The sequence below is a fragment of the Apis florea genome, unplaced genomic scaffold (assembly GCF_048593485.1).
Source record: "Apis florea isolate Af1SG1 unplaced genomic scaffold, ASM4859348v1 contig_32_pilon, whole genome shotgun sequence".
Lineage (NCBI taxonomy): Eukaryota > Metazoa > Arthropoda > Insecta > Hymenoptera > Apidae > Apis > Apis florea.
In genome coordinates this window covers 770,044-797,830 of record NW_028256733.1, presented here as the reverse complement: position 1 = coordinate 797,830, position 27,787 = coordinate 770,044, and the positions used below count along the sequence as shown (strand labels likewise).

General features: G+C 32.1%; 2 protein-coding genes and 2 long non-coding RNA genes across 7 annotated transcripts; 1 reads left to right on the top strand and 3 right to left on the bottom strand.

The window, feature by feature from the left end:
- Positions 1-86: 86 nt before the first annotated feature.
- On the bottom strand, positions 87-13,219 carry LOC105736706 (uncharacterized). Its single transcript, XR_015293106.1, has 16 exons — positions 11,218-13,219; positions 11,005-11,121; positions 10,506-10,820; positions 9,640-10,346; positions 9,370-9,490; positions 8,284-9,283; positions 6,977-7,502; positions 6,639-6,752; positions 6,289-6,549; positions 6,032-6,199; positions 3,753-5,970; positions 3,126-3,651; positions 2,734-3,034; positions 1,302-2,661; positions 526-1,217; positions 87-312 (listed from the first exon to the last, which is right to left on the bottom strand). It is a non-coding gene; the product is annotated as an uncharacterized LOC105736706 (long non-coding RNA).
- Positions 915-22,808, top strand: LOC100872348 (uncharacterized). The gene is made up of 12 exons (XM_031919413.2): positions 915-1,056; positions 10,567-10,598; positions 12,359-12,441; positions 13,218-13,587; positions 13,752-14,269; positions 14,404-14,714; positions 14,893-15,086; positions 15,171-15,296; positions 15,383-15,439; positions 15,662-15,787; positions 18,007-20,519; positions 22,244-22,808. Exons 1-12 carry the CDS (start codon positions 1,034-1,036, stop codon positions 22,304-22,306), a joined length of 4,416 nt encoding a protein of 1,471 aa, XP_031775273.2. The 5' UTR covers positions 915-1,033; the 3' UTR covers positions 22,307-22,808.
- Positions 16,878-19,662, bottom strand: LOC147657102 (uncharacterized). Its single transcript, XR_015293126.1, has 4 exons — positions 19,528-19,662; positions 19,162-19,248; positions 18,240-18,407; positions 16,878-18,150 (listed from the first exon to the last, which is right to left on the bottom strand). It is a non-coding gene; the product is annotated as an uncharacterized LOC147657102 (long non-coding RNA).
- On the bottom strand, positions 22,789-27,775 carry LOC100872232 (heparan-alpha-glucosaminide N-acetyltransferase). 4 transcript variants are annotated; one of them, XM_086911477.1, is made up of 12 exons: positions 27,267-27,775; positions 26,312-26,452; positions 25,726-25,859; positions 25,518-25,633; positions 25,064-25,229; positions 24,795-24,999; positions 24,496-24,663; positions 24,293-24,414; positions 24,060-24,220; positions 23,764-23,938; positions 23,584-23,696; positions 22,789-23,507 (listed from the first exon to the last, which is right to left on the bottom strand). In XM_086911477.1, exons 2-12 carry the CDS (start codon positions 26,450-26,452, stop codon positions 23,467-23,469), a joined length of 1,542 nt encoding a protein of 513 aa, XP_086767603.1. In that variant the 5' UTR covers positions 27,267-27,775; the 3' UTR covers positions 22,789-23,466. The 4 variants fall into 4 exon arrangements, with proteins under 4 accessions (XP_086767603.1, XP_012347963.2, XP_086767604.1 ...); XM_012492509.3 differs by having other exon boundaries at positions 22,789-23,152; positions 27,267-27,763; XM_086911478.1 differs by lacking the exon at positions 25,726-25,859 and having other exon boundaries at positions 22,789-23,152; positions 27,267-27,700.
- Between the last annotated feature and the right edge of the window lie 12 nt (positions 27,776-27,787).

The window sequence follows — 27,787 nt, the reverse complement described above, 5'->3', positions numbered from 1 at the left end:
TGTGCAACAAAAAAAAAAAAGAATGGCGAATTTCTTGTCCATGTTTTGCGAGAAGAAAGTGAAGATACGAGAGTCTGTTGACGATGTTTTATTTCGTCGTGGATGGATGACCATGGATAAAGAAACATTTCTCGATGAAATGTAACAGTGAATCAGGAAGCATAGTTTTTTTTTTTATCATTGGTTTATTCGTTAGGTGAGAAATTTCCCGCCGTTTTAACCGTTTCTATTATTCCCTTCAAGTAAATGGTTGGATAGCTATCCATCTAGAAAATCAATATTTCTTTTCCTATAATTTTATTTTATTCGACCCTAAAACCACATAAATAGAATCATAGAAAATATTTAATGGTTCGACTATATATTTTATAAAAGGAAAAAAGAAGTTAGATGAAATATTTAATTGCTGGAGAACTGAAGAGAAATCCTCTTAAAAAACTTAATATTCCACAATTTTTTTCAATTTATAGTCAAACCACTGTTAAATGGTTTGGATTTAAAATCTTCTCCACACCTCAAACGTACCTTCTAACACCATTCACAATTCATTCTTAGAAACCTCCTCCTTTCCATTCCATTCATTTGAAAAACAAAAATAATCCTTGGATGGATCCTCTGATGTGGAAATGAGAAACCACCCCTTTTCGTCCCATCAATCGCACTCTCCATCCTTGAAATAACCTCTTCTCTACACCATCTCGCGATTCACCCACTCGCGTCACGACCTCTGGCGTCTCGCGCGGGCAAAGAGGAACGGCGACGAAATCCGGATCGCGGTCCACGATCCATGGATCTCGTGGCGGCCGCAGTAGCGGCGGGCGCGCGCTAGTGTCGGCATCGGTGCTGCTCGTCCCTTTCCATATCCGTCATCTACCACCTCCTCGTTACGTTTCACGGTGGAACAGGCCAGCCTAGAAGAGAAGAACCGGTTCCTGTCGGCTGGTGGAAAGCGGCACGAGGCGGCCGCGAGCTTTAACCCGGCGCACACGGCTGAATCTCTCCTATCGTCTGCGGTGGATACGCTACCCTCAGCATGAGCACCTCGACTTTCGTGGGGTAAGCGTGCAATTTTCCATTTATTCCATTTATCTCTGGAAACGAGGAGGGATGGTTAGTCGGTTTGTTAAGCGACTGGAAAAGTTGATTTTAGATAAGGAGACTTGATTTTTGAGATAAGGAGATTTTGCCAATTTTATTGGCAGACTCTTGGTTGGATGCTGAAAAAGTGGAAAGTATAGTATCACGAGAGAATTGATAAAATATTATTATAAATTGTATTCACGTTACATTTAATTACTCACTTACTGCTGAATGATTTTATAAATTTGTGAAATTGATCGTTTCATATGCAACAACGTAGGGAACAATAAATTTTAATCCAATTGTCCAAGAATCCTCGATCATTAGAGATTTGTTGTCAGGAATAATCATCAGAAGGTTTTTGATCGTTCAAAATGATCTGTAACAATAATTGATCTCATTAAGATTCTCTTACAAAATTATTGCAGCTCAATATTGCACAGTGAATTAAGAAAATTTAGTTGTAGAAATAGATAATCTCAAAGTGACGAACAAGAAATATTATGTACACGTTAATTGAAACAAGTGATTCTAATGTCCAAGTTTATATTCCACTTGCCGTTGAAGTCACAGAAAACTTAGTCAATAATACTATTCACTAGTATAATTAGACATACTAGTTACGAAATTTCGTTAAAAACAATTCACAATAAATTTTCTAGTACAGGATTAAAGAAATAAATATATAGTTTCACTATAAATTTTTTTAAATAGAATCTAACATCTTATTGAAAAATTGCACAAATAGAATAAATTCTCTTTTACAACTAAAAAAATAAATCAATTTTATCAATCATAAATTATTTGATTATTATACAAAATTCGTATTATACTTTAGATATTTTGTGTTTCTCTAGATTTTTATATATTCAATTTTTGTATAAATATCCACCAACTTCATATATATCCACCGGATACAAAAATGAAAAAATGAAATGCTTGTAACTTGTCGTTTCACTAATATTATAAGTTAGAAAATTATTTTGCAAGAGGGCCCAGAAATGGAAAGATAGTCGAAACTGGTTTCTAGTTCGGCTCGACAGGACTCGACCAGTGAGGAGGTCCTGTTTGCTCCTTTTGCTACTTTCTGATTCAACTTCTTCTTCTTCTTCTTCTTCTTCTTCTCTCTTTTTTCTTCGTTTTTAGAATTGTTTAAGGTGATTATCCTTGAGTGCGCGTAGAACAGCTTTGTTCCCATTTAAATTGTGTATTTAAACGAAGATGATTTAAGAATTTTCAAACAGCATCATCCTGCAAGTGTTCATTAATGTCTGTGAAGATTCTTTGATTGAAAGAATGGCTGAGATTTCCGTGATCTGCGCAGTTGATTTTCCTTGTTGGTTTCAAGCTGCTTACAGAAATAGCAGCAGCAGCAGCAGCAGCAGCAATTTTGGAGCGCGTTAGGGGATTGGGAAAGGTCGGGATCTTTTCCCGGTTCCATAGGGTTCATATAATATGGTGAGATTAAGAAATTCACGTAACCGGTTACGAGACTTTTGTATCTTGCATTTCCAATTCAAATTATATCTTTGTTATTTATGTAGAATGTATTTAATACATTGAAAAATGAATTTGTTTAAGCTGGAAAGGTGTAATTATTATTTTTAATTTTTTATAAAGATATGGATAAGATAAGTAGATACTTAAATATACCTTGATCTTAAAGAGAAATTTAGGAAATTTAATCCCTTCCTTCTTCCTGGTATAGAATAATTTACGTGGTGAATTTTAAATACATTTTTTCCAAAGTTGTATAATAACACATCAATATCTCATTTATGAGGATTGAATTCCTTGGCCATCTTTCATAGAATTTTCTTAGCTTCACATTCACGCGTTTATTTAAAGCCACGTAAAATTGCATAAATAGAGAATCAGTAAACAAAGTTGACTGCCAAGCGTGATTATAAGAATAAATAAATCTGGTCCAAGTTTCGTCCATTTTCAAAAACTTCTAAATAAATGTTATTAACCATACTTTTTTATTTTCGAATATATTATTACGATAAAATAGTAGAGAATAGTAGGGAAAAAAAGCTCGTTACTTGATGATGGCAATCCCAAGACCTTGCGACGATTCCAAGAAAGAATCTTCTCGAACTATATTTCTTCTTTGAATAGGAAAACACCGGAGAGCATTCATCGAAAGATTCTTCGTTCGATGAATCGTAATAGTATATCGATTTCGATTAATCGCTTCCCTCCTATTGACTTCTCTCGATCGATTCAATGTTACTAGCTAAATTACTAAATATATCGGTAACAGTATATAATTGTTATCTTTATATCTCTCTAAAGATTATTTATTAAAGATCATCAATCAATTGAATGAATAAATAAAATTTCGTACGATATAAATAACAAGTTTAAATTTTAGAAATTTTATCAGATTACATAAGGAAGAGAGAAATTTTCATCTATTTATAATGCATAAATGAAACTGATCGTGTATCCATTTTGTGCACAACAATTTCCAACTTGGCAACCAACACTTAACCAACTCAAGCGGAATACGTTATAAATAATCGAGAAATTACGCGAAACCACCATCTTGGATTTGAAATCTTGTCTCTAGAACGAAAGTTAACAATTTAATAAATCGTATAGATTTTTCTATACAAATAAGATAAGAATAAAGTAAGAAAACGTTTTAGGACTAGTAACTAACGTACCTAAAATCGATGCTTCGAAGGGAAGCATCGTATGTTTATAGTTGCCACCCACAACGAGATTCTATATCTATGCGGATGAGTAATCTCACTGAACAGCTTGATGAAATAATCGATGCATCGAGATCGTTCGATTACCTCTTGTTCCTCATTTGCAAATTCTTCTTCAAAATTGAAATTTTCACAGGACCATTTAATTTTTACCATTTCTAAACTACCATATAAATTATTAAAAATTTCCATTTTTTTTAAAAATTATTTAATATATTCTTTTTTTCATTTATATTATCGTCTCTTTTTAAATTAAAGTTTTCATAACATCATTTTTTAATTTTCACTAGAATGTATGTATGATTTACGTCAATTCCTCTTCTATTATTTTTCGTTTTAATACAAATTTACGTCACAAACGTGGTGATATATAGAGAGTAGCTTAACGTGACGACAATTTTTGTATAAAAATATAAAACTTGTGTTGGCCACGTTCCTTTAGAACTCGCACGCCTACGCTCTTGGACGTCGTCCGCTTGGAACCGCTCGTCGAATCTCGTTGCTGTACGAAAAAATATTGCATTGAACGTTAGATGAAATTTTGTGTGGTTCACAGCAAAAGTTTCGTTCATTCTAATGAACGAAATTTTTATGTTACATCAGATGTACAATTACGTTTTGTAAGATATTGAGAATGATCTTCTCTTCTTTTAGACATGAACGAAAGATCCAATTGAATAATGAGAAAATCTAATTCTACTCTAATTATAAAACTTTAATCCAAGCTCTTAAATCTAATTCACCTGATAATGTATCTAATCTAATAACTATACTCTCCTCAACAATCAAATTTAGAACTTCAACTTTTTAGATGAATTGTAATTCAAATATTTTCAATATAAAAATTCGATGTCGACATCAACATGATAAGCATTCTTCTTCAAGGGGAAATTCATTGGTTAACAAACGGATTATCAAATCTTGTAACTATATCCTCCTCAAAGGCGATGACACGTTCGATGGCCTCCACAGAGTAGATCGTTGGATGGAAATATACGTTGGGTTTCTAGGTCCACGCCTACGAATCATCCAATTTTGAACGTCTCGGAACCTTGCTCGAGCTCATCATCCGATTCCATTCTCGTCTGATCGGATACGTGACTAGGCGCGGCGCATTCTCTCTGCAACATATGCATGCCCACGTAACGTCTCGTCATCAGGGAAATTTGCAGGTGTGAACGACCCTTCGATCGAGAGGGTACGGGAAAATTGTTCATTGCCACGTGTCGTTGCAATGGATTGGCCGCGTGATGTATTTTTAAACGGTTCGTTGTATCGTTTAACCATTGCGTTTCCGATCATGTCGTACACTCTCTAGTTGAGCCGAGGTGAATATATTCGAGGGCCCAATTTTATGGGAGTGGACACTGACGAGAATTTTGTTCTAAAAAAATATTATTGATAGTAGTTTTTGATAAAAAGTCAGTTCTGAAGTAGCTCTCGAGAGTTACTTTGGATAATATTTTTTGGCAAAGGAACACTGTGTTAATGGACACTGAGTAAAATGTTTTTTGCAGATGGATTTGCACTGTGTAAATTTTGCAAATGTATTTGTACAAGATTTGTTGACGAAAGTATTTTTTGGAATGGGATATCATGTTAATAATAATTGTTCAAAATAACTTTACTCCTCCAACAGTGTCCAATAATGAGAAAGTTTATACTCTTGAGAAATGGATTGGTATCCCTAAAATTTTAGATTAAACTTTGAACGTTTCTAAGATTTTGTTTAATCGGCTCATTGACCAATGTCGATGAAATCAGCTCTTCTTTGAACTATGTAAACTCTATTTTTACATAGATCATCGCTTTCTCCTTCCAGGATAATCATCTCGAGTCTCTGTCTGTCAAAAAGGCAGATCCTATTTAGATTATGCTTCCTCCAGTGAAAGTGCAACTATCTTCGTTCAACAAGTTGTTCCAACTTCTATCTTTCTTAATCTTCCTCGCGATTGTATTCTTATTAACGATCAAGTCAATTGTCACGTATAAAATTTCTTAGAAATTGAATCTTACAGATACGTATCTTATTTTGAAAATCGTGCCCTTAGCTTTATTTCTTTTTTTTCAATTCGTTATAATTCGTATTGTTATCTCATTACACTCTCGTTACATTCGTAAGTTTAAGAGATATGAAAACAACTCAGTTGTCCAGCTTTATTTTATTAACCTATAAATATAAAATGCGTCAAAGATCAGTAATGAAATATCCCTAAAACATTCAATCTAACCTAACAATTCCAAGGAGCCAATTATACGTATGTATCCTCTTCTTTACTTTAAGAAAGTAACGAAAGAAGAAAAAAAGATTTGACAAATTAATTCGCGGATGGTTCAGCATCGAACACACCGTCAGGTGTCTCTGGTTTTCCACAGTGGAGCCGCGACGCGTCGTAACCCTAAAAATAAAATAATCGGAAGCATTTTGTGCGGCGCGGTAACGCGCAGGTCGGTTCGCGCTAAATTTAACACCACCTCGCGTATCTACCTAAATACACTTGTACAAGCCACGGCCTGTTGTTGGCTGGGTTCCGAGAATCGCGACAAGCGCGCCTCCACTCGCCCTCACCCGAGCTTTCCTCGGAGAGTTACCTCTTTCACAGGATCCAACTCGATCTGCATCCTCGAGTCAGGATATTATCACTTTGCAGTTTGTGTTTTAAAGTTTAAAATTGTAGTTTTTCACGATCGACGAAATTATAGGGATAACAATGTATGTATTCGTGGACCCATCTTTGGAGGATTGATTCTAAATGTCAAAAGAGACAGAAAAGTTGATGCATAAAAATGAATGGAACGAAATGGTTGGAGCTTATTTTTAAATTACAAACAATTTACTTTTTCTTAATCTCTGTGTAGCTGACGTCTTTGTGCGAATGGTTTTATAGTTCAAATGATTCGCACAATGCATAAGTTGTCATTGAAATGAATTATGTTTGTTCGTTTTGCAAGCTGAAATATAATATGATTAACTTAAGTATCTATTGAAAACTCTAAAAAGATTCTTTAAAATTAGGAATTTTTCTAAAATTTATTGTTCTAAATGTATCCAAAATATTTGATTCGACTAAATAACTTTATAGAAATGAATTTATTGTAAAATATTTAATCATAAGGAATTCAATTTAGATTTCTGAGAATTTCCAATCAAGGGATCCCCAAATAGTTTTTCTTACCGTTCTAGGAATTCAAAATATTTAAATCTGCAAATAATTTAAGCAATATTTGAATAATTTGAAATCATTCTTGCAAGATGCATATTCACTTTCGACTCTCACTCTTATCACATTTTTATCATCAATTCCTGTAAGTTACAGCTTGTAAAAATTGGAACCATTCGAATTTTTATCGTTTATCATTTTTCTTGGTTGGTTCATCGTTGGAATTTCATTTATCATCCAAACTTCTCACTGTGAAAACGATCGACGCGTTTTCCGAGAAAGTCGACCAGCTGAATTACGATCCCAGTCGTGATAACAATGACGTCACTCGTCTGATTCAATGTTAAAATTAGTCGAGAATCGAACCGGGTTCACGGTTGGTGGTACGATGGCAGTTTTCGTGAAAATAATCTCGTGAAAGTGATCGATCGTGAAAATATTTACAAATTTTTAGGCTCAACGTGGTTTCGTTTGATAAATTCTATGAATTGTAACACTTTTTATCCAGTAATAAACGAGGAGATGAATTTTATCCAAGATTCTATATATATAAAAAAATACAAATGTTAATTTTGCTGATATAAAAAAAATATTCAATAATTATCAAAGTATTCTCTTGTACTGTTAATAAGAAATTTTGAAAAATAATTGAATGAGAACTATTGAGATTATAATATTGATATGAGAATAGTTGGATTAATATTATTCTGTTTATTTAAGAATATATTATATTAATTAATCTCTTAATTTTACGAGTATATAAAGTGAGAGATCAAAATACAAAATGTTGAAAAACGAGATGGCACGTGGCACCAATAGGTATGCCAAGATAAAAGCGACCTCGTGTCGAATCTATTCTCCAAAATTCTATTATTAAAAGAGATTTTCGCACGAGACCACGAGTTTGTTGTGAGTTCAACATCGTTTTGCGAAAGATGTTTCTATATTTTCAGATCAGAACATTCTTGGATATCTTGAATTTATGACAGTATTTACATTTGTTTTTCTTTAAAACAGAAAAAGAACAATGATTGTTAAAAATTATTTGAAAATTATAAAATGATACTGTGTGATTAATTACGTGTGATATTCAAAACATAAAAAATAATTAACAGTTCTCTTATCGTTCAAATTTTCAAAATTCCTAACTTTGAAATTGAAAGTAAATTAATTCATTCATTTCAATAATTGTGTTGCGCACAATTTTTAAATTTAAAAAAATATCTTTAATGAGTTAAGATCCAAGTCTATCTCTCTCTCAACGTTCACTCAAAATTTTCAATATTTAATTCCTTCAAAAATAAAATCTTCTGTTTCATAACTTTTTTTCTTTTTAAATTATCTCTTCTTATCTTCTCTTTGATCAGCCATCAATTGACTTTGAACTTTCAAATTACAAATCCTTCTTCTGATCGATCATCAATTAACAAATTCTTGGAAAGAAAGTTTTTAAAAGTTCAGTCACCCTTCAGTCGAAAACGTGGCGAGCAAACGGACACTTGAACACACCAACAATTCGAACTGCAAAAATAGAAAACCATCAATATCGAATATAGTAGTTGACCGCTCCTTGAAACCGCGTTGCAAAAATATCACCGCTTTAAATAGCGGATCATCATAAGCTACACGCAATTTCGTCAGTGAAATATAATTGCCGCCCACTTTTCGTGTCACGAACACGTTCCACAACGATGAATATCGAGTACCCGATGATAGCTTCATCGATTATCATTCAATATCCACTTATATTGATTCTCGAATCGAAGCATTTTCTAATAAAACAAATGTTACATAGATCAGATATCTCATTACTTATCGTTTCCTATTTCTATAGCGAATGATCTTTGAGCATCTTCGAGGAATAAATTAAAAATTGTAAAATTTATCCATCTTTCATTGAAATTTATTTAACTATCATCTATGAATTGTCTCAGAGATAAGAAAAAATATGGAATACTTGTTCAAAACTGTTATAAATTTTTCTACTTATAATTAATTCTTTTTACTAATTTTGAAAGTTTGAAATCTTTTTCACGAATAATATATTGATAAAGTCCATTCTCAATTCATTAGGAGATGTAAAAAAAATTTTTGTAAATTCAAAGGGTTGGAAAGAGACACGGTATACGTTCTAGACTTGGTAAAATAATTAAACGACTCAACCTTCGAACGAGGAGAAACTTCCATAAAAGGGATTAAGCAATGAAACATGGTCGAGTCATCGAAAGATAACTGGCGGTCACGTAAGTGTATGTGGGTTACCGCTCGTTCCTTGATAATACCAAAAGCAGTTCAGCTGGCTGATTGCGAAAACGGTAGCTGCTACCGTGTCGCAAAGTAAATAAATTGAACGGTGAAAATAGAAAGTTCGATTCGAGTATCAGTTTTACAACTATTTTAAAACTTACTTGGTATTTAAATCATAGTTATATTTTTTAGTAAAATACTTTTCAATGTAATTTATTCTTGTGCAATAAATGACAAAAAGACATTGAATTTACAAGCATCTTTCATTGCAAGCATATTCACCTGTAACAATTATATCATTTTAATTTAATTTTGTTAAAATAAAGATTATTGTTTTATTCTTATGTTGACGACCAGATAACCAAAAGTATAAAAAGTTTTAATATTGAAATAAGGATTAATATTATGATAATAAAGAATATGATACATACTATGATAACTTGTAGTGTGATTATTAATTATTAGTTAAATATCCAGTACTATTTCTTCAATTATTATTCAATTATTTCTTATAATTTCTACTTTTTATTTTTCAAATTATTATATTTTTCTAGAGACATAAAAAGTTTTATTATCTGTTAATTTATCTAAATTATAGCTTGAAACTAGCTTGTCTTCACCAATATTAGAGGAAAAATTATTCAGCTAATAGGTCTCTAATCAATAAAATTTTAATAATTTTAGAAATTTATTAATAATAAATTATATATTTTATTAATTCAATTTATTAATAAATTTATTAATAATTTGAAAATTTCATAAAAATTACTTTCATTAACATTATTATTAATTACGAAATGAGCCATTTTGACAATAGACTGCAATATCACATATGTGCATCGAAATGCCAATACCATGTTATGTGACTCAATACTTGAATACTGCGTTAGCATAGATAACGCAGGAATGCATCCAGTTACCATTACACGAGAAAATCTTCATCGTTATCTCTTTAAGCATTACTACCACAATCCGACAATCGTTTGATTAATTATCTTTCGAATTATGGTGTTGTTTGGATGATGTAACGTAATGAAAATAACTCTTACATATTGTTGATTGGATCTCGTCCATTATTATCATCCAAATTAGTATCTACTTCTTTTTTTACTTATTATCTCAGTGTACTGACTGTGACCTAAATAATCATATTCTACTATAGCTGCTTGATTGATATTCACATTGCGAAGATATTAATAATAATTCGTAAAAAAACTAATCCTTTGCAATTATATAAATTTATCTTAAAAAAAATTAAAGAAAAAAAAAATCCAGAAGATTAAATTTAAATCATTACCTAATTGCAATTAATGATCCAATAATTGATATTCTGTTAAGTGAAATATTTTTCTTTTCAGGAATTCGGACAGCAGTAACGTCCTATCGGCAGGTATGTACATAAATACCAAAGTAAAATAATTATTCACGAACCTCGTTTCTCTCGAAACGCTGAAACGAAGATATGCGACGTATGCAAATAACTGCTGCCTCGTGATAATCACGGAATGAAAGGCTAAAGATATGCAATTAGATGCGTCGCTTCAAAGTTTACAAATATTTCTGAACATTCATCAATAATATATATATTTACATGGTTTAAAATATCTTCTATCTAAAAACAAAAAATAAAAAATAAATTTAAAAAAATAAAAATATATGATTCTTTTTTTGAATCAAATTTGAAAAAAAATTTTATATAATAATAAAATAAATTTTATATGATCTGCTATTTTTTTAACAGCATAAAATTTGAAAAATGTTTTTTTTCATTTCAAAATTAATAAAAAAAATAATACTCAGTAGTTTCCTATGTGTATTTATACAAAACATCTATCTTCACAAATTTTAAATTCCATCATATATATATATATATATATTTGAGATCCACTTTCACAAATCCACTCCACAAAAGTCTGGAAAATCAAATTTACCGTTCACTATTAACCGTCATTCTACGATTTTACGATTCACACAGTGAATACCATAAAAAAATTGCATACCAAACTTACCTGCAACTTATGCAAAAAACTTTCACTCGTTCATATTCTCGAATATAATCGTGGTGTTAAAAATTGGAATAAATATCAATCTGAAATTTGCTACCTATACAGTTTCAATGTGGACATTATCTATCTAAATATTATTAGAAATTGTTGTTAAAGTTAGAAATTATATTGTATTAATAAAATCTCTATTAATCTCAGAATATATCAAATTCGAAATTCTACTCTAAAAACAATATAAATAATCACATTATATCATATTCTCTCCTTTCTTCTTTATCATTTTTTTTCTTCTCTTTTGCTTCTATATTCTATTTTTCCTCTTGACTTTTTTTTGTCAATCTCTTTCTCTATCTAATTTATCATTCTTACTTTCTTCCTTTCAATTTCTTTTTATCACTCTCTTTTTTTCTCTCTCTTTCTTACATTTCTTTTTTTATATTCTCTTTTTCTCTCCTGTTTCCTTCTTTTCCTATTTTTTTGTCATTCCTTTTTCAATTCTTTCTTCGCTTCTTTGTCAATTTCTTTTCACACGATCATTTATTAATTCTTCTTCCTTTCTCCTTTTATCAATTCCGCTTCTTTCAATTCTTCCCTTTTTCCTTCCCTTTATTCCGTTATCTTCTTTGTCACTTTCCTTTTCCTCCTCTTCCCCTTTGTCATTTTCTTTTTTTCATCTTCCTATCCTCCTTTATCATCTTCCTAATAAATTTTACAAATTATAATCTATCATATTTCAATATATTTTAATTCAATATACAATTATAAAACTTTTTATCGAAGATAATTTTCCTATGCAAGAAAATTTATTTAAATGTTTAATTAATTAATTAATTGTTGATTGTGTATCATAATATACCTATTATAAAACTTCATTTAACATTCATATGATATGTAAAATTAATTTGACGTTTCGAATTAAAAGAAATCATGGTCAATGTGATGACACAGATGAGAAATAAGTTCGATTCTTGAAATTAATTTACATTTTCGATTCGAGACGATATTAGCTTGATAAATATTATTAAATATCTTGGCGAGGGTTCAGAGTTTCCGGTGAGCCACACGGAAACGTGTGAACGATGTGCGCAACATAGCGCATACCTGACCTCTAGTTAGCATTCCATTAAATCGGTAATCGTTGCAGGACTTTATCCTCCGCCTCCTCCACCGCCACCACCGCCCCCGGTACCTAGCCAGGTGCCGGCCATGAGAATCAACACCGCAGAGGTAAGCGGAAGATCGGCAATTCGAGTTCAGTACACGTTCGTCGTTCATTGCGAGCGTATCTCGTGGATTTTGTCGAGATGACCTGGAAATTTTAAAGAATTAGTGAAAGTAATTAATTAATAATATTTCGCGTTTTACCCTATAATTTTTTTTTTTTTTCTTCTTCTTCTTCTTGAATATTAGAATTTTTTCGAATGATAGAAAATGGTGAGTGTTAAAATGAAATGTAATTAGTTGTGAAAATTTAATTTGAAAAAGAGAACTTTGGAAATTAATGAATCGATGATATTTTTACCAGTAAATCATTCTCTTTTTAATTGAATAATAAAAAAAAAAAATGGTTAGAACGAAACATTACTTTCCTGGGAATATATTTGTAAAAAAATGAACGAGTAGGAATTACGAGGAATTCATATAAAGAGAAAACATATAAAGATCCGTCACGAGGAATTAAAATGTCTGTAAATTAAGGCGCCACTCAAGGTCATTGTATTTTCTTTGTTCCATATTTATTCTGGTCCAATGTTTGTTTTTAACTTTTGGGGTTTTTTGTCCGGACATATATTTAAACATAATCTGAAATCATTGTAAAAGAATGAGCCAAACAGAGGAACAATATCAAACATAGTCTTACAATTTTTGAAAAAATACATACCTCGATATTACTTCTATCCCCTCCTCAAAAATTTTCAAAAAATAAAAGACTTGTATCTCGATATTAATCAATTAACAATTAAAAAATAAAAAAAGATATCGATCCAAACATTAAATCTCAGGCGCCAACAACGAGAAAACCGTTCATACCAAGCAACGATGCATACGAGCCACCAGCAGCAATTCAAAACGCTATGCTGACTAAAGACAAGAAGCCTTTCACGTACACGCCTGGAATGGGCGGGAAACTGGACCTCTCCCAAATTCGAAGCCCACGAATGGCGCGCAGGGTAGCAAAAAACGCCAATGACGAGGGAATCGAAGGTCCTCCCAAGTCAGCACTTGAATCGAAACCGACACCAGCGCCCAATACAGCGAATTTATTCATTCAACCTCAGGTAGCGATACCTGTCTTCCCGACCAATATTCCTGTTCAATCCTCGGTCAACAGGACACCTTCCACACCACCTGCTAACAGGATTCAATCTAGTAGTAAGTTTATTCATTTTTTAAATTTAATTTTATATTCAATTATTTTTGGAATTTTTAAACTTGTCTTCTTCTTAACACAGAGAGTGAATGTGAACATATATAACGGATATATACACACACACACATATATATATATATATACCAACAATTATTTATCGTTTCAGCTCCAGAGAAGCAACCAGAATCGCCAAAAGCCGTGACCAAAGCAGAGACCAAAGTAATCCCCACAATCGCAGTTCAGCCGAATACTCCTGAGAGTCCAAGCACTCCAACCCAAGTGACTTTGACGAAGGCGCCAACACCGTGGATGCAGAACAAGAATAAGCCGCAGGAAGAATTACCTGAATGGGCAAAACGGTCTAGCGTGAATAAACAAAGCTCGGTTGAGAGTCCAACGTCACCTCCAGTATCCTCATCTTTGATTCAACAACCTCAACCACAACCTCAATGGCAACAAGCTCAGCAGCAGAGGCAGCAGCCAGTCCAACAAAGGCCTCAATCTCTGCCGCAAATTCAACAAAGACCGGTGCAGATTCAGCAACAATCTCAACAATACCAACAGTATCAACAATCTCAGGCTCAACCTCAGTTCAATCAGCAACAGAAACGTCCTTTCTCTGGTCCTCCTGTGGTAACACAACAGGCTAGTCCTCAGCATCAAGAACGTGTGATACCTATCCGAGTGAGTGTTAATTTTTTCAAAATATAAAATAGTTTATATAAAAAAAAATAATTGTCTTGTCTTTCTATTAGTTTGAATAATGAAAGTTCTAACTAAGTTATTCGAAAGCTAACTTACCAATGGTTTGTTTCTAGATTGAAGATAGACCGTCTGTTTTCGACGTGAAACCGGAGCCTGGCCATCATCAGTTCAAGCAACCGAGTCCTCACCAACAGAGATGGGGTCAGCCAACTGTTCAGAATCAGAGTCAAGCGCGGAATCAGATGCAGAATCAAGTGCAAAATCAGATGCAGTCTCAATCGACTGGTGGCGCGTACATTATACCTATCATGATTGAAGGAAATGATAAGAAGACTGGTGCAGCAATTACTTCGAATAGTTACTCGAATACACAACCGATTGTCAGGAATAACGTGGCCAACACTGAGAATCAGAATACGAGAGTGTAAGTTGAACAATTTTCTGTCGAAATGGTTTTAAACTATTATAAGTTTTCCAGATATACATATATTTGTATTTTACAGTACATAATTAGTTTCAATCGTTGATTTTGCATTGATTTTCAAAAAATCCATCAAGAGAACGGATATATAATTTAACCTTTTATCGAATCCAAATTTTAGAACGACGCAACGTATTATACCTGTACAACAAGTCCAACAGTCGGATTCCGTTCCAGTTCAGTCTCGATCCTTTAGAGTTCTTCAGAAGATCACGGATACGGACACGGCGAACGATGTGGACACTGAACAGAATATGCGAAAACTTCAATTATCGGAGGACGATCGGATTTTGATGAATAAATTCAAGGAACAAAGTATAACGATATATAAATGTAACGAGTATAAAATATTGTAAGTTTCTGATTGTTTAATCAATTTTTGTTACTTTTTTTTAACAGTCGACAATGAATCCTCTCTCCACCACGAGGAAGATCCGAGATATCGTGGTGGGGCCATACCTTCTCGAGCCTTCCGCTTCTTGCAGACTATGACGGAATCTGGTGATGCCCCTGTTGTGAACACGAGTAAGTTTTATTCAAAGATGTAACAGAGACAAATATATTTTATCATATTGAAAAGAGTGATAAGTCGGTGAAACCTTGTATTACAGCGCAACGACCACCGTCCGCTATTAATAAAAAGCAGAACAGGAATTCCAAGACTTTTGGTGAGTAAATCAGTCTCTCGATTAACTTTTGATTAACACTTCCATGCACCATTCACAATTAAACGATCTTTTTGATATAACATTTTGCTTATAGTGATTTCTTTAAGAAAATATTTTTCTTCTTCAACATAATTTCAAATGCAATTCTATAATTTTACAGTTTGTTAGTTTATGTTAATTTCTTCTAAAAAAAAAAAAAAAAAAAAAATGTGACGATTATAGAAGAAATGCAAGCAAACCTACCACCAAGTGAACAGCAAGTTCCAGAGCCAAAGAAATACATGGGCAGCGCGATTCCCTCCAGATCTTTCAGGATATTACAAGCGATGACAGCGCCGGAAAGTGTCGGTGAGTATCGATCTATGAAATTAAAAAAATATCATCGAATTTAATAAATTGTTAATCTCTTTTTCCAAATTCAAAAAATAAATAAATAAAAGGAAAACGCGGTACAACATGTTCATAATTCACGCAAGAACACGCTACTCGTTCATGATGAATTAATCGCAACAAGCTTCTATTGACCCTTGTATACATTAATTTTCAGTGACAAGCGTCTTTATAATTTCTAATTTAACGATTAAAAACTTGAAGTAACGATTGCGTGCCGTCGCTAGAACGTCCCCGAATCCTGTGTTCACAGGAATAACGAAAATTCCTTGGTATATCGTTCAGCTCGATTGAAACTTTCACTCTTCCTCTTTTGAAAATTATTTTGTTAAAGAGAAGTATATAGTGTGTTGTAAATTACAATCATAATTTCTTAATTGTGTACTTAATTAGTGACGCAAATTGTAATCATCGAGCAACGATGAAATATTACAAAATTTGAAACAAAAATTATAAAAATTGTGATTACTAAAAAGAATTATTAAAAAACATGGTAGGTGAAATTATCCATCTATTTTCGTCGAATTAGTATTATAATGATATATTAGTAATCAGATATTCTTTGTGTTAGATAACCAAGAAAGTTCTATTGTTCCTTTTTTAGGATAAAAAAATATATTACAAAATAAATAACTATATTGATTTATTGAATTGAATAACTATTAAAACTTAAAATTTGAATTTCTAATGGATTATACTTTGAGTTATATATTTACTTCTGCGTTCAATTACAATGAATTCAAAAAATACATTCAAAAAATTTATGATAGATCCATAAGATCCATAAAATTTCTTATTTTCATTCTTTCGAATTTTTGTTAAACCTTGCAAACTAATTATTTTCAAAAATAAAAAGTATTAAAATTTTTTCATTTTTATATAAGGAAATTATAACTTTTATGAAATCGATATTTATAAATTTTTTCCTGTTATGAAAATAAAAAAAAAAAGATATTTTAACAAATAAAAAATTAATTTTCTATATTTCTTGGTTATCTGATAACATCGTCCGATTATCGTCATAAATAAAATCGATCTTTAAAAATAGTTCCTTATTATATATATATTATGATAATAAAAATTAATGTACAAAAAGTATGGCAAGCTACGATGGACTTGGGTAACTTAACCGGGAATGTTGCATGTACTATTAATCGATTTCACATGTGTTTAATTCTCGCTGGGATTTTAATATTATTACAAGTGATCACTTGCATGTAAATGGATATATTTACGAATATTCTGGACTCTAATCATCTTGTCCAGAATATCCTAAGAAGCATGTCTTCCTATTCGAGCGTAAATAGTCGTTCGTTCACGTCGACTGGTTTTGCGTTCACAACAAAATTTTCGATCGTTTCCTTTGAACACAGGATCTCACACGATTTTTTTTTTCTTTCTCTCTTTCTCTCTTTCGTTTCGTGATTACAATTCGTCGCTTAATCCTTTGCCCAATCTCGCTTGTCCATCGATTTTTCAGAGCCAATTAGAAGATCATTCGTGCTAGACATTTATTTTTGAAAATATTACAATAGTAGGTTTTAAAATGTATAGAATTTTTTTTAATTTTTTGGAGATTCAATTACTAATTTTTAGCATATATATAATTGAAGAATCGTGATACATTTTTTAATATTTTTTGTAAATAATGATACAATAAAAGTACAATAAAAGTGTGTACCAAGCAAACATTCGAATTCCTGAGTTATCGCATGAAAAATACTCGAAATATTTTCTCGATAATTATTCCGTGAGATAATATCATATGTACATATGTCGAAATCTGCATTTCTTATCTAATCTTTTATCTTTTTACTTTCTTATTAGAATTTAATGATTGATATTGTGAAGTGAAATAAAAGTTTTGAAAATTTCAAGATCTCATAAACTTCTATGTTTAATTTATTTAAAAATTATCCAATTTAAAAATTATACGATGAAAACGAAATAAATGTCTATCACTCGTTCTTCCATTCCCCAAACCAAAAAATTAAAAAAAAAAACCCAAAAAAATTCGCATAATGCGAAAAAATGCGAAGATCGAAGCAGAAAAAAAAATAAACGCAGAGAAAAAGGAGAAAAAAGGACAAAAGGGAAAAACGCAAGACCACATCACCATCCCAAAAATAGGAATAGTTGAACTTCTTTGTTTGAATGCATTCTGCTGTTTGTTGTAGCCACGCAAGAAAATCGTCAAGCAGATTACCACTGCCAAACAGAGAATAACGTGCCGGGCAATCAGCAGGGTGTCTTCCTCTCTCCTAGTCCGCCATTTTGGACCCACGACAGCGGTTGGTGGGGTTATTATCCTCTTCTTTACCCTGGGATTTCAAATGAATCTTATCCATATCATCCTGATAACACAGCCTATATATATTTTCCCATTTACAATCAAAACTATCCATCTTACCCTCAATTTGATTCAACCAATTGTAAAAATTCTTATTCTAATGTTTATCCACCTTACATGGTTCCTGTTTCTTTACAAAGTTGTAATAATTTTAATCACAGTTGTGAACAAGCCAATAATGACATGGATATATCTAAAATTCCTCCAACTATGAATATTCCGGATATTCTAGAAAATATTCAGGAGAACAATGAATTAGAAAATAAAGTTTTAAAAGAAAATAATGATGCAAATTGTCAAGAACAATTGGAAAAAGGAAATGATATGGCCAGAACTGCTAGTAATAATAGCAGAGATAGTGATTGTACTACTGCAATGAACATTACTGATGAAGAAGAATTTCCTGATGAAATAGTTGCACCAGAGGAAAATAAGAATGATCAGCAGTCTGAAAAATCAGAAATTAAATCTTGTCCCAATGGAAGTCTCAATGTGAATGTTCCAAATTATACTTACATTGATACTAGTGATTCTAGTGATTCTAGTGATTCTACTGATTCTACTGATTCTAATAATTCTACAGATTCTGAATCACAATCTGACAATGAATCCATTATTGAATCATCTAAAAGTGACAATAATTCTAATGATTCTTCTTCTGATAGTGATGATTCTGATTCTTACTTGGCCTATTCCACTGGGCTGAATCCTCATGGAAGATTGGACAAAGATGACAATGAGAGAAATTCAATTAGAGATTATTCCAATAAAGAATACTCCAATAATGAAGACCAAGAAGCATCTTCCAAAAACAATACTGATTCTGAATCAGATATGGAAGAGCAAGTGGAAAAGAAAGAAAAAAAAACAGATGCCAATACATTTCCTCATAAATTAAGTGTAATTTATGAAGATATTGAACGTCCAGACTCTGAGAGTCCTAGACCACAAATTAAAAATATTAAAGATTGGAATAAGACACCTTTTGAAGCTACTGATGATCCTCCTGATGACTCTGATGCGCCTACTGTCAGTGTGAGTTTGCCATTGAGATTCAAATTTTCTGTATCTGAAAATAATGAGGATGTGACTACTGTAATTGTTGGAGATAGTACTATTAAGCCTGATAGAGATTATAATAAAGAAGAAAAAGAAAAGAAGAAATTAGAAATTCAAGAAAGTAATAATCATTTAGAAAAGATCAATGATGTGTCTGCGAATTTTCTGATAAAAAATAATACCAGTGTAAATTTCACCGTTAAGAAAGAGGTTAAGAAAGAAAGTTTCGATGACAAGCGAAAAGAGAAGAATCATTCTAGGATAAAAGAAGATGAAGATCCTGTTGTACCTCACGTGAACTTTACTTTAAGAAAAATTCCAACTAGATTTAATAAAATTAATTTCGAAGAGACAGTAGAAACGGAATTCACGATTAAAAGAAAGTCTAGTGTGAAGAAAGAGGAAGATAAAACGATCAAGGCTCAAGAAGAACACTTAAACAGTACCAACGTGAAAAATAATGATTCAGTTGGTAAAGAATCTTTGAACAAAGAGAATAACACTGTTTATATTACAAGAGTAAAAGAAACCGGTTTAGAAACTCGCGACATTAATAGAAATATTTTAAAACCAGAAGTGATCGTTTCAGAGTGCAAGTGGACAGACGATTCAAATAAAGAATGTTTTAATAAATTCCAAAATACAAATTCTAACCTAAAAGATGAAATATCTTTAGAAAACAATGATTCTTTAAAAAAGAATAAAATTGAAGAAGATATCGACGAGAAAGCAGGAAAAGAATCAAAGCATCTATTAAATGTACAGAATTCTCGAGAAGAAACAGACGACGAGGATAGTGGTGTCACTTCTGACATGAGTCGTATGATTTCAGAAGTAGACACAGATTCAGAATGCACTTCTTCTAAAAATAGAAAATATCAAAGAACTCAAACTCACTCGAGATTGTTCAGACTTCTGAACGATGATTCGATCCTTCCAGAAGATACAGAAAAAATTAACCAATCTTCATCGAGAGAATACTTGAGTCTTCCTCTGAAGAGTAACAATTTTAACTACGACGAAAATTACTGTTCCAATTATTCTAGTGGTGTGACTTCTCCCGAATATTCACCCATCAGTGAACAATCGTGGAAAAGACTGCATGATGCGGATCAAAATGGTGATGTGTATCGTCGACAAGATCGAACTTGCTGCAAAGAGGACCCATATTATCAAGCATGGAAAACGCCTAAATCTTCGACTCCTGTATTGGATCATGATGTGGTACCATCATTAGCCTTCAAGATACTGGAAAGTCGAAGGCCACCCTGGTCTTACAAGGTGAACGTCCTTTGTCCTAGAATTAAAAGCACGAAAAGCGTGCCACAGACATTGAAAACAGGCAAACAAACGAATTCCACGGTATCCTCTTCTAATAATTCCCCATCCTTTCAAGCTAACCTGAAAAACGACCATTGCTGATGGCCCGGGGCAGAATGAGGCCGTGTTTGGCCGCGAGCAACCACGGACGAGTCTCGCGCAACTTTTCTCTAGATTCGCAAGACTGGGCTGACTATATGCCCGGGGGGGCTACAGGCTACGTGGTTTTTTTTTCTATCGGTACATATGGTTTCCATATATTCATCTATTCGCATTTCTTCCTGATTTTTTTGTATATTTTATTTGTTTTCTTTTTTTTTTTTAATTTTTTCGTAATTGTATAAAAAAAGGCTCATATAGCTCATAAATTTTAATAATTGACTCGAGATGAAAAATTTATGCCCTTTTTTATATAATTATTTAATTTTTTTTTATTTAATTTTTCTTCTATTATTCTAGTGTTTTTTTCTATTTTTTTCTTTGTTTTTTCCTCTTTATTCTATTTTATTCGTATTTTAAGTTTGCGTTGCTCTCGAAGGCCACTGATCCTGTAAATGGATGATCATTTTTATTTTCTTTTTTTTCGCAATTTTCTTTACTCCGCGAACGGATCGATCCTTTCAGCCATGACTCGAAATTTCATTTTTTTTTATTTTTCTTTTTGTTTGCTCTTTGCTCAGGTTTGCCACTAGCTTATTGGTTAAAATGTTTCCTGTGTCTTAATTTTTTATAATCATTTTCGTTTTTGTTGATTTTCTCTTATCCTTTTCTTCATTCTTCAATCAATCGAACGATCTCGATCGATAACGAACGAGATAAATTGCTGTTTATGCTATCGCAGTGTTTTTAATATCAAAATGTTTATATACAAAGTTTATTATTCACATTCCATTTCAGAATTCAAACGTGTGAACGAAACGAAGGCAAAATGTGACTTATTTTAATCAATTCGTAACAATTACTAACAGTGTGCATTGAATATATTCCCAAATAAAAATTTTGTATATGCATCGTATAATTAATCGTAAATAATGTAAATCATGCTTTTATTATAGCGATAAATTAGCATGCATGCATGCACGATGCATTTGTATTGTTTCATTTATGCCATCAATTAATAGCGCGACGATTATATCGCAATTTATCGAATCGATTGTTTGGATTTATCAAATCGATTAGAATTGATTATCGTTAATTAAATTAAGAAACTTGATGATCGATAATCGGTCGATCGTTAATAATTATTTATTGAAATAATTCGTATTTCATTACTTTGATTAGTTTAATATTATATATAAGTATTTATATATAGTTATAAATTATTGCTCGAATAATCGTTATTTTTATTATTGTTTTACTAGTATATTCAATATTCAGATATGCGTATTCAAATCAATATTATCAATTTGAGTGTATTATAGTGTATTAAAACTTAAATGGAAGTCATTTGCTATATAATATTTAATAAAGTCAAAAAATGAGATACTATTTTTAAGTGTTTCTGAATGGTTAGAAAAGAAATATAAAAATAAATAGAATAAATTAGAAATTCTTCATAAAAATCGTAGCGCAATGACGTTCGACGTTTTGATATGCTCGCAATTATTCGATTCACCATTTTTTATAAAATTTATAAAACAGGATAATAAAATTATAGAAATGACATCGTTTTTTTCAATTTTTAGGTCCAGATGCAACGGATTACTGAACAAGGACGAGTGCCTCTTTTGGAAATATGGCATTGCTAGTGTGTTTTTCTTCTTTTTTTTTTTTTTTATTTTTTATTTTGTTTACGACTCATAGCGATTCGTTTAACACGACGACCATCGATACCGTAGGATATTTTCCTGAACTTTCATATTTGTCGCCCATGTAAGGTTTCGTCTTGCCCCCATTCACTATTTTCTTTGTTTTATTTCTTCCTTTTTATTCCCAATCCCATATGTGTGCACATTGTTAGGGGATGAAGATTCTTAGGAAGATCGATCGATCGTTCAAACGATTGATCAATAATGTTTATTAACTATATTAAATCACATGACCAATTTTTAACTTTTAAAGATTGAGAAGAGTTGAAAAAATAAATGGTCGTAATTTCGATTTTCATTGTATGCCATTTTCGTTCGAGAGGAAATTTTTATCTAATTAAGACGCGAGATGTATTTTTATGGATACCGTCATGTTACCTTCTAATCTGTCATTGTGCTATATTTATGTAAGTTGTGTAAAATAAATTATTTGTAAAGTTTATTATATTAATCTTCATTTCGAATCAGTCTGTCTATCTTTGATACAATCTTTCTTCAAGGTAAGAATAAATACATAAAAAAATGAAAAATAGTTTTCTTTTGAAATATCGTTAACAAAATTTACTTGATCTAATAATATAATAAAATATGGGATATAGATATATCACAGAGTGATATAAATGCGTTTCCTGTGCATGATATACGCAATGATAGTCCATAATCCTGGCCCCCAAATGGCTTCGCATAAACGCAGTGCTCGATTGTCCATGTTACCGATGATCCAATGGAATGGAAAATTTTGGTAGCATACCATGTGGCCGACGTATAACAGTAAACCATTCATGCCTATAAATAATCGAATTGGTACAATCGTTTCTTCATTCGAAAGATGCAACAAATGCAACGCCAAAAAATTTTTTCTTGATAAATTTTTTGTCATTTTTCTAAATGTATAACATAATAATGCTTATTGTGAAAACTTACAATTTTAAAAAACTCAATTATCATTTTTTTTTTAAATTTAATATTCTAAATTTTAAATATTTGAAACTACAGTAAAATCAAATATTGAACAAATAATGTTAAAGGTAAATAAATAAGAAAGAATTTTAAATATTAAATTGAAGAGAGATCCAAGTTATATAAAAAAGCAGTAATATTTATGAACCATATATCAGATTTTTTTCCAATGGGATTAAATCTGTAAACAGGTATTAAATTGTTTTAATGTAAAACCTGTTCAGAGTTGCATAATTGTGTGAAAGTTAAACATGTACCAGGAATTCGAAAAGGTCCACCGTTCCATACTTTAATAACATCCACGAGTAAGTAACAAGCGGAGAGAAAGGCCAGAGAAAAAGAAGTTGTCACGAATACGAATGATAACGACCTGAAAAATCAAAAACAGTTTTTTGTATTGCAATTTATATATAATATTCTTTTTTAGAGAGACATACCACAGCTTCTTGTTGACAGGAATTATATTGCTAAAATGAAGAATGCATCCTATACAACTGAAAAATGCAGCCCATGCCAACCATCTTATTACGCGTTCTTTCCAATCTTTATAAGTCATCATTATTATGCCAGCGTGTAGGCCAAGAAAAACTTGGAATGTCGTTGTGAGAGTACCTTGAGAAAAAAAAATACAAAAAATGAAATATTTGCAATTAGAAATAACTATTAAAAAAAAAAAAAAATAGCATTGAAATGATATTGTGGATTATTTTAGAAAAAAAATTTATAATTATACCCAAAATTCCTTCAGGATCATACGGTCCGGATTTATAAACCGTGGCTGAATGATGCAAATGAGGTTCTTTGAGTATCATTCTGTCGATGTAACCCGCTGCTCCACCCACGCAGTCAAAGTATTTCGCGTCATCGTGAAGACCACCAGGACCAAGGTAACCACTAAGTGAAAATAATTGGTTTAATGTTTTTTGTAAAAAGATGAATGTAATTCATTGAATTATACGTACATACGTGGGACATCCTGGAACTTTCAGGCAGAATGTGATGACACAGTGAACGGCCACAATCACCAGCATTACACACCATTGGGGAAGAAGCAGAAGAAAATCTTGCACTTCTTTTAACATTGGAGACTAGATATGAAAATTAAAAATTTATGAATCATATTTTTTATTTTTACAAAAAAAAAAAAATATTCTTAAAGCCTTACTTACTTGTGTCTTCTTGGGTTTTCTTGCCATCAAGCAGAAGTATATCAGAGCAACGATGAGATAAGTAATGCCAAATCGTTGGAGAACACCGAATACCCTAATAGTTTCTAATTGAGGACCAGTGCTCACAGTATTCAGAGACAATCCGATTAAAAACATAAGGATGCTTCTCTGTAACATACAGATAAACTAAAGTTACTTCTTAATCTTACAACTTCTTCAAATATAATTTCCAAACTCTTGTTATTTCTATTCTCCACATGTTAATTTTTTGAACTTTTATTGATTCTTCTGCTAATCACCTTCACGATTCCATACAATATCACATGTCTTGGTAGCATGCGTTTCATCTGGCTGGCCATGGCAATGGGGATGCACACGCCCATAATCCATATGAAGCAAGGAAACAACAAGTCACCCGGAAGTAATCCATTCCAAGTCGCATGACCAAGGATCCTATAACCACCTGATCCATCGTTCACGAATATCATCAATAACGTACTCGCCCTGCAATGAATTCAAAATTTACTATCCTACGTAGAACAATATAAAGGAGTACAAAAGGATCTACCCTCGAACCGTGTCGATCGCCTTCACCCGACGTTTCGAGGGCTGTTTCATCGCAGTTTCATCCAATTGACGTTTCATAAATTTCTTCTTGCACACGTTCCATAACGATTTTAAGCCAGAAAGACCAAACAGAACGAGTATCAATACTCCAAAAATGACGAGAAGTTCTGAAAAAAAAAAAAAATTGCTTTCTGAATTCAATCGAGCACAGCATGTCTTTTCTGTAATCTAAATTGATATATTATCGTAATTAATAGTTAATTTAAAAAGTTTAATTGAAAGAAAAAGATAATAACTGCTATCATTTGGTAAACACGTTATCTCGTGTAATAAAATTTTTCTGATTTAAATCTTTGGAAAAATCGAATCTAAACAGATTAAAAAAAATAAACAGTAGTTTATTTTTAATAAATTGATCGATTAAAAAATTCCATTTTAAATAATAGAATCTTTACCTGTGTAAGGATAAGTTGGCGCGTTCAGTGTTTTTATGTTGCAGCTTCGATTCTCTACAGACAATTCGTACACGCCGAACTGTCCCAAGTTCGGTGTTAGCTCGCAGATCACGTTGCTGTAACACGAGAAGGTTTAAATCGTTAACATCGGAGTGGCATTAACATTAACATCGTGTCACTTTTGTACCTGCACGTTTTACAAATGTACCTGGTATTTTTTGCGGATATAAATTCGTTAGGATCCTCAGCATCCAAAATTCTGAGGCTCGTGGATCTGACTGTATCGACTATCACGCTGGAAGATAAATTTGATACGATCTGCTTGATTCTGATATACGGACACTGCAATGAAATCATGATTTTCGTAAAAAAAAAAAAAAATATTTGAAAATAAATATTTTTGGAAAAATTAATTTCAAAATTACGGAGAGGAATAGAGGAAAAAATAAATTAATTAAAAGGATTAATAATAGATTTGCATTATATACGCGTGTGGAAATGCTGTTTAAAATTAAAATTATTCATAGTGCCATTAATAAATTAACTTTCCACTTCTCAAGTTGAACAACCGCCATCTATTTAATATAAATTCTAATATTTCTCTCGAACTTTCTTTTTGCATCAAAACTCCTTGCAAAAATCTGTTCAAATAAAATATTCATAATTCTAAAATTTCTCTCGAGTTAATCTTTTTGGATAAAAATTTCTTGCGAGTCTTCAGATTCGTAGAAAGTAACGCACAAGTATGCAAAGCACGAAATGCATAAAAAAGAGCGTGTCCTTGCGTGACTCACCAGCGCGCAATCCGCGGAGAGCAGGTAGAGCCAGACATTCGAATCCTCGTCGTCCGTTCGTAGATTGATGCAAGCCTCGTCGTAACCGAGTGTAGATTCCTCATCGCAAAACCACTCGTCCATGGTATCCATTTTATCCATCTGGGAATGTAACAAACGTTGAACATGTGAAAAAATCGCGATTCACGATTCGAAAGGCGCGCGAAGAATCGTGGCTGATGGCTTAACACGCATCCTTAATTTGAGAGAAATGTTTACCATCAAGCGTTTCTATTTCAGCAATCGCAAGAAAATGGAACGATAAAAACCGAATTTTTTAATTTTTCACGTATCATTTTACGGCGAAACTTTACATGGAATTTTTTATTTGAATCTGTAAAATTTAAATTTTTCAATATTATTTTTGTATCTTTTAGAAATAAATTAATTTTAAAAATGGATAGCTTCTAGTTCAGTAATATATTAATAAAATTAATTAAGGTAATTAATTATTATTATTAATCTAGAAAGATTTAAGAATCATATTTCTCACGGAAGAAATTTAGTTTAATCGGTATATAGATCGCATTATTTTTTTAATTCTCATTGTCTTTTACTTAATGTCTCGTGCTATAACACAATCAAGGTCGTTCAAGGTCTTCAATCAAAGTAAACACACAAAGATATCCTCCAATTCAAAATCCAATTTTTTCAAATCAATATCTTGCATAAATTCTTTAAACAGAATACATAAATTTTAGAAAATCTTGGAATAATCTGGAAATAATTCGCACTAATTCTAAATATCATGCTGCTTAAATTAATCGAAATTTGTAAAATGTTATAAAAATAACGTACAAATACTTTCACTATACATACATTCACAAAACAAAAAAAATTTAAAAAGACATAAAAGATAAAATACTTTCTATGCTTTTCCAAATTAAAAAATAAAAAATAATAAAATACAACATACCTGATATAATTCTCCAAAATCACAAGTAGATGCGCATTACGAGAGTAAAAAGACAAGTCGAGCAATCGTTACGGCACGAAAAGCAAAGACTAATCAACGCTCGTCCGCGAAATATATAATAAGCCAAACACTCGCCAACTTGAGATGCGCGCGCGATGATTCCTAATGGTGATTATGGCGTTTAACGGTATGATATATAATGTATCGATAATTTGACCGACAACCGATTTTCTCCTGTTAAATGTTGCTTGGACGCGGTTTGTAATCGGGCACGAGTTGGCACGAGAGTGGCGCGACAGCTTTTTAATATTGTAACCGGCGAACAGACGGTCAACCGACTAGCCGCGAATCACGTGGGTGCATCGACTGACATTTCACCTGGCATTCAGCAGGAATTTCGCCGCGGCATCACGACTCTCCACGTACAGTATCAGACCGCCTTGAAACCGACTTTTCATCCGGTAGACCTTGGTTTCAACGATCATCGTTCTTCGCTTACGGTTCACGAGATCCGTATAATC

Bases quoted from the DNA above. Each gene is read 5' to 3' on its own strand.
- LOC100872348 (XM_031919413.2), top strand. From the start codon at position 1,034: ATGAGCACCTCGACTTTCGTGGG. The intron at 15,440-15,661 runs GTGAGTAAATCA...TGACGATTATAG, and splicing joins CAGGAATTCCAAGACTTTTG to AAGAAATGCAAGCAAACCTA. The intron at 15,788-18,006 runs GTGAGTATCGAT...TGTTTGTTGTAG, and splicing joins GACAGCGCCGGAAAGTGTCG to CCACGCAAGAAAATCGTCAA.
- LOC100872232 (XM_012492509.3), bottom strand. From the start codon at position 26,452: ATGGATAAAATGGATACCATGGACGAGTGGTTTTGCGATGAGGAATCT. The intron at 25,860-26,311 runs GTGAGTCACGCA...ATTTCATTGCAG, and splicing joins TCTCCGCGGATTGCGCGCTG to TGTCCGTATATCAGAATCAA. The intron at 23,697-23,763 runs GTATGTCTCTCT...TTGATTTTTCAG, and splicing joins CCTGTCAACAAGAAGCTGTG to GTCGTTATCATTCGTATTCG.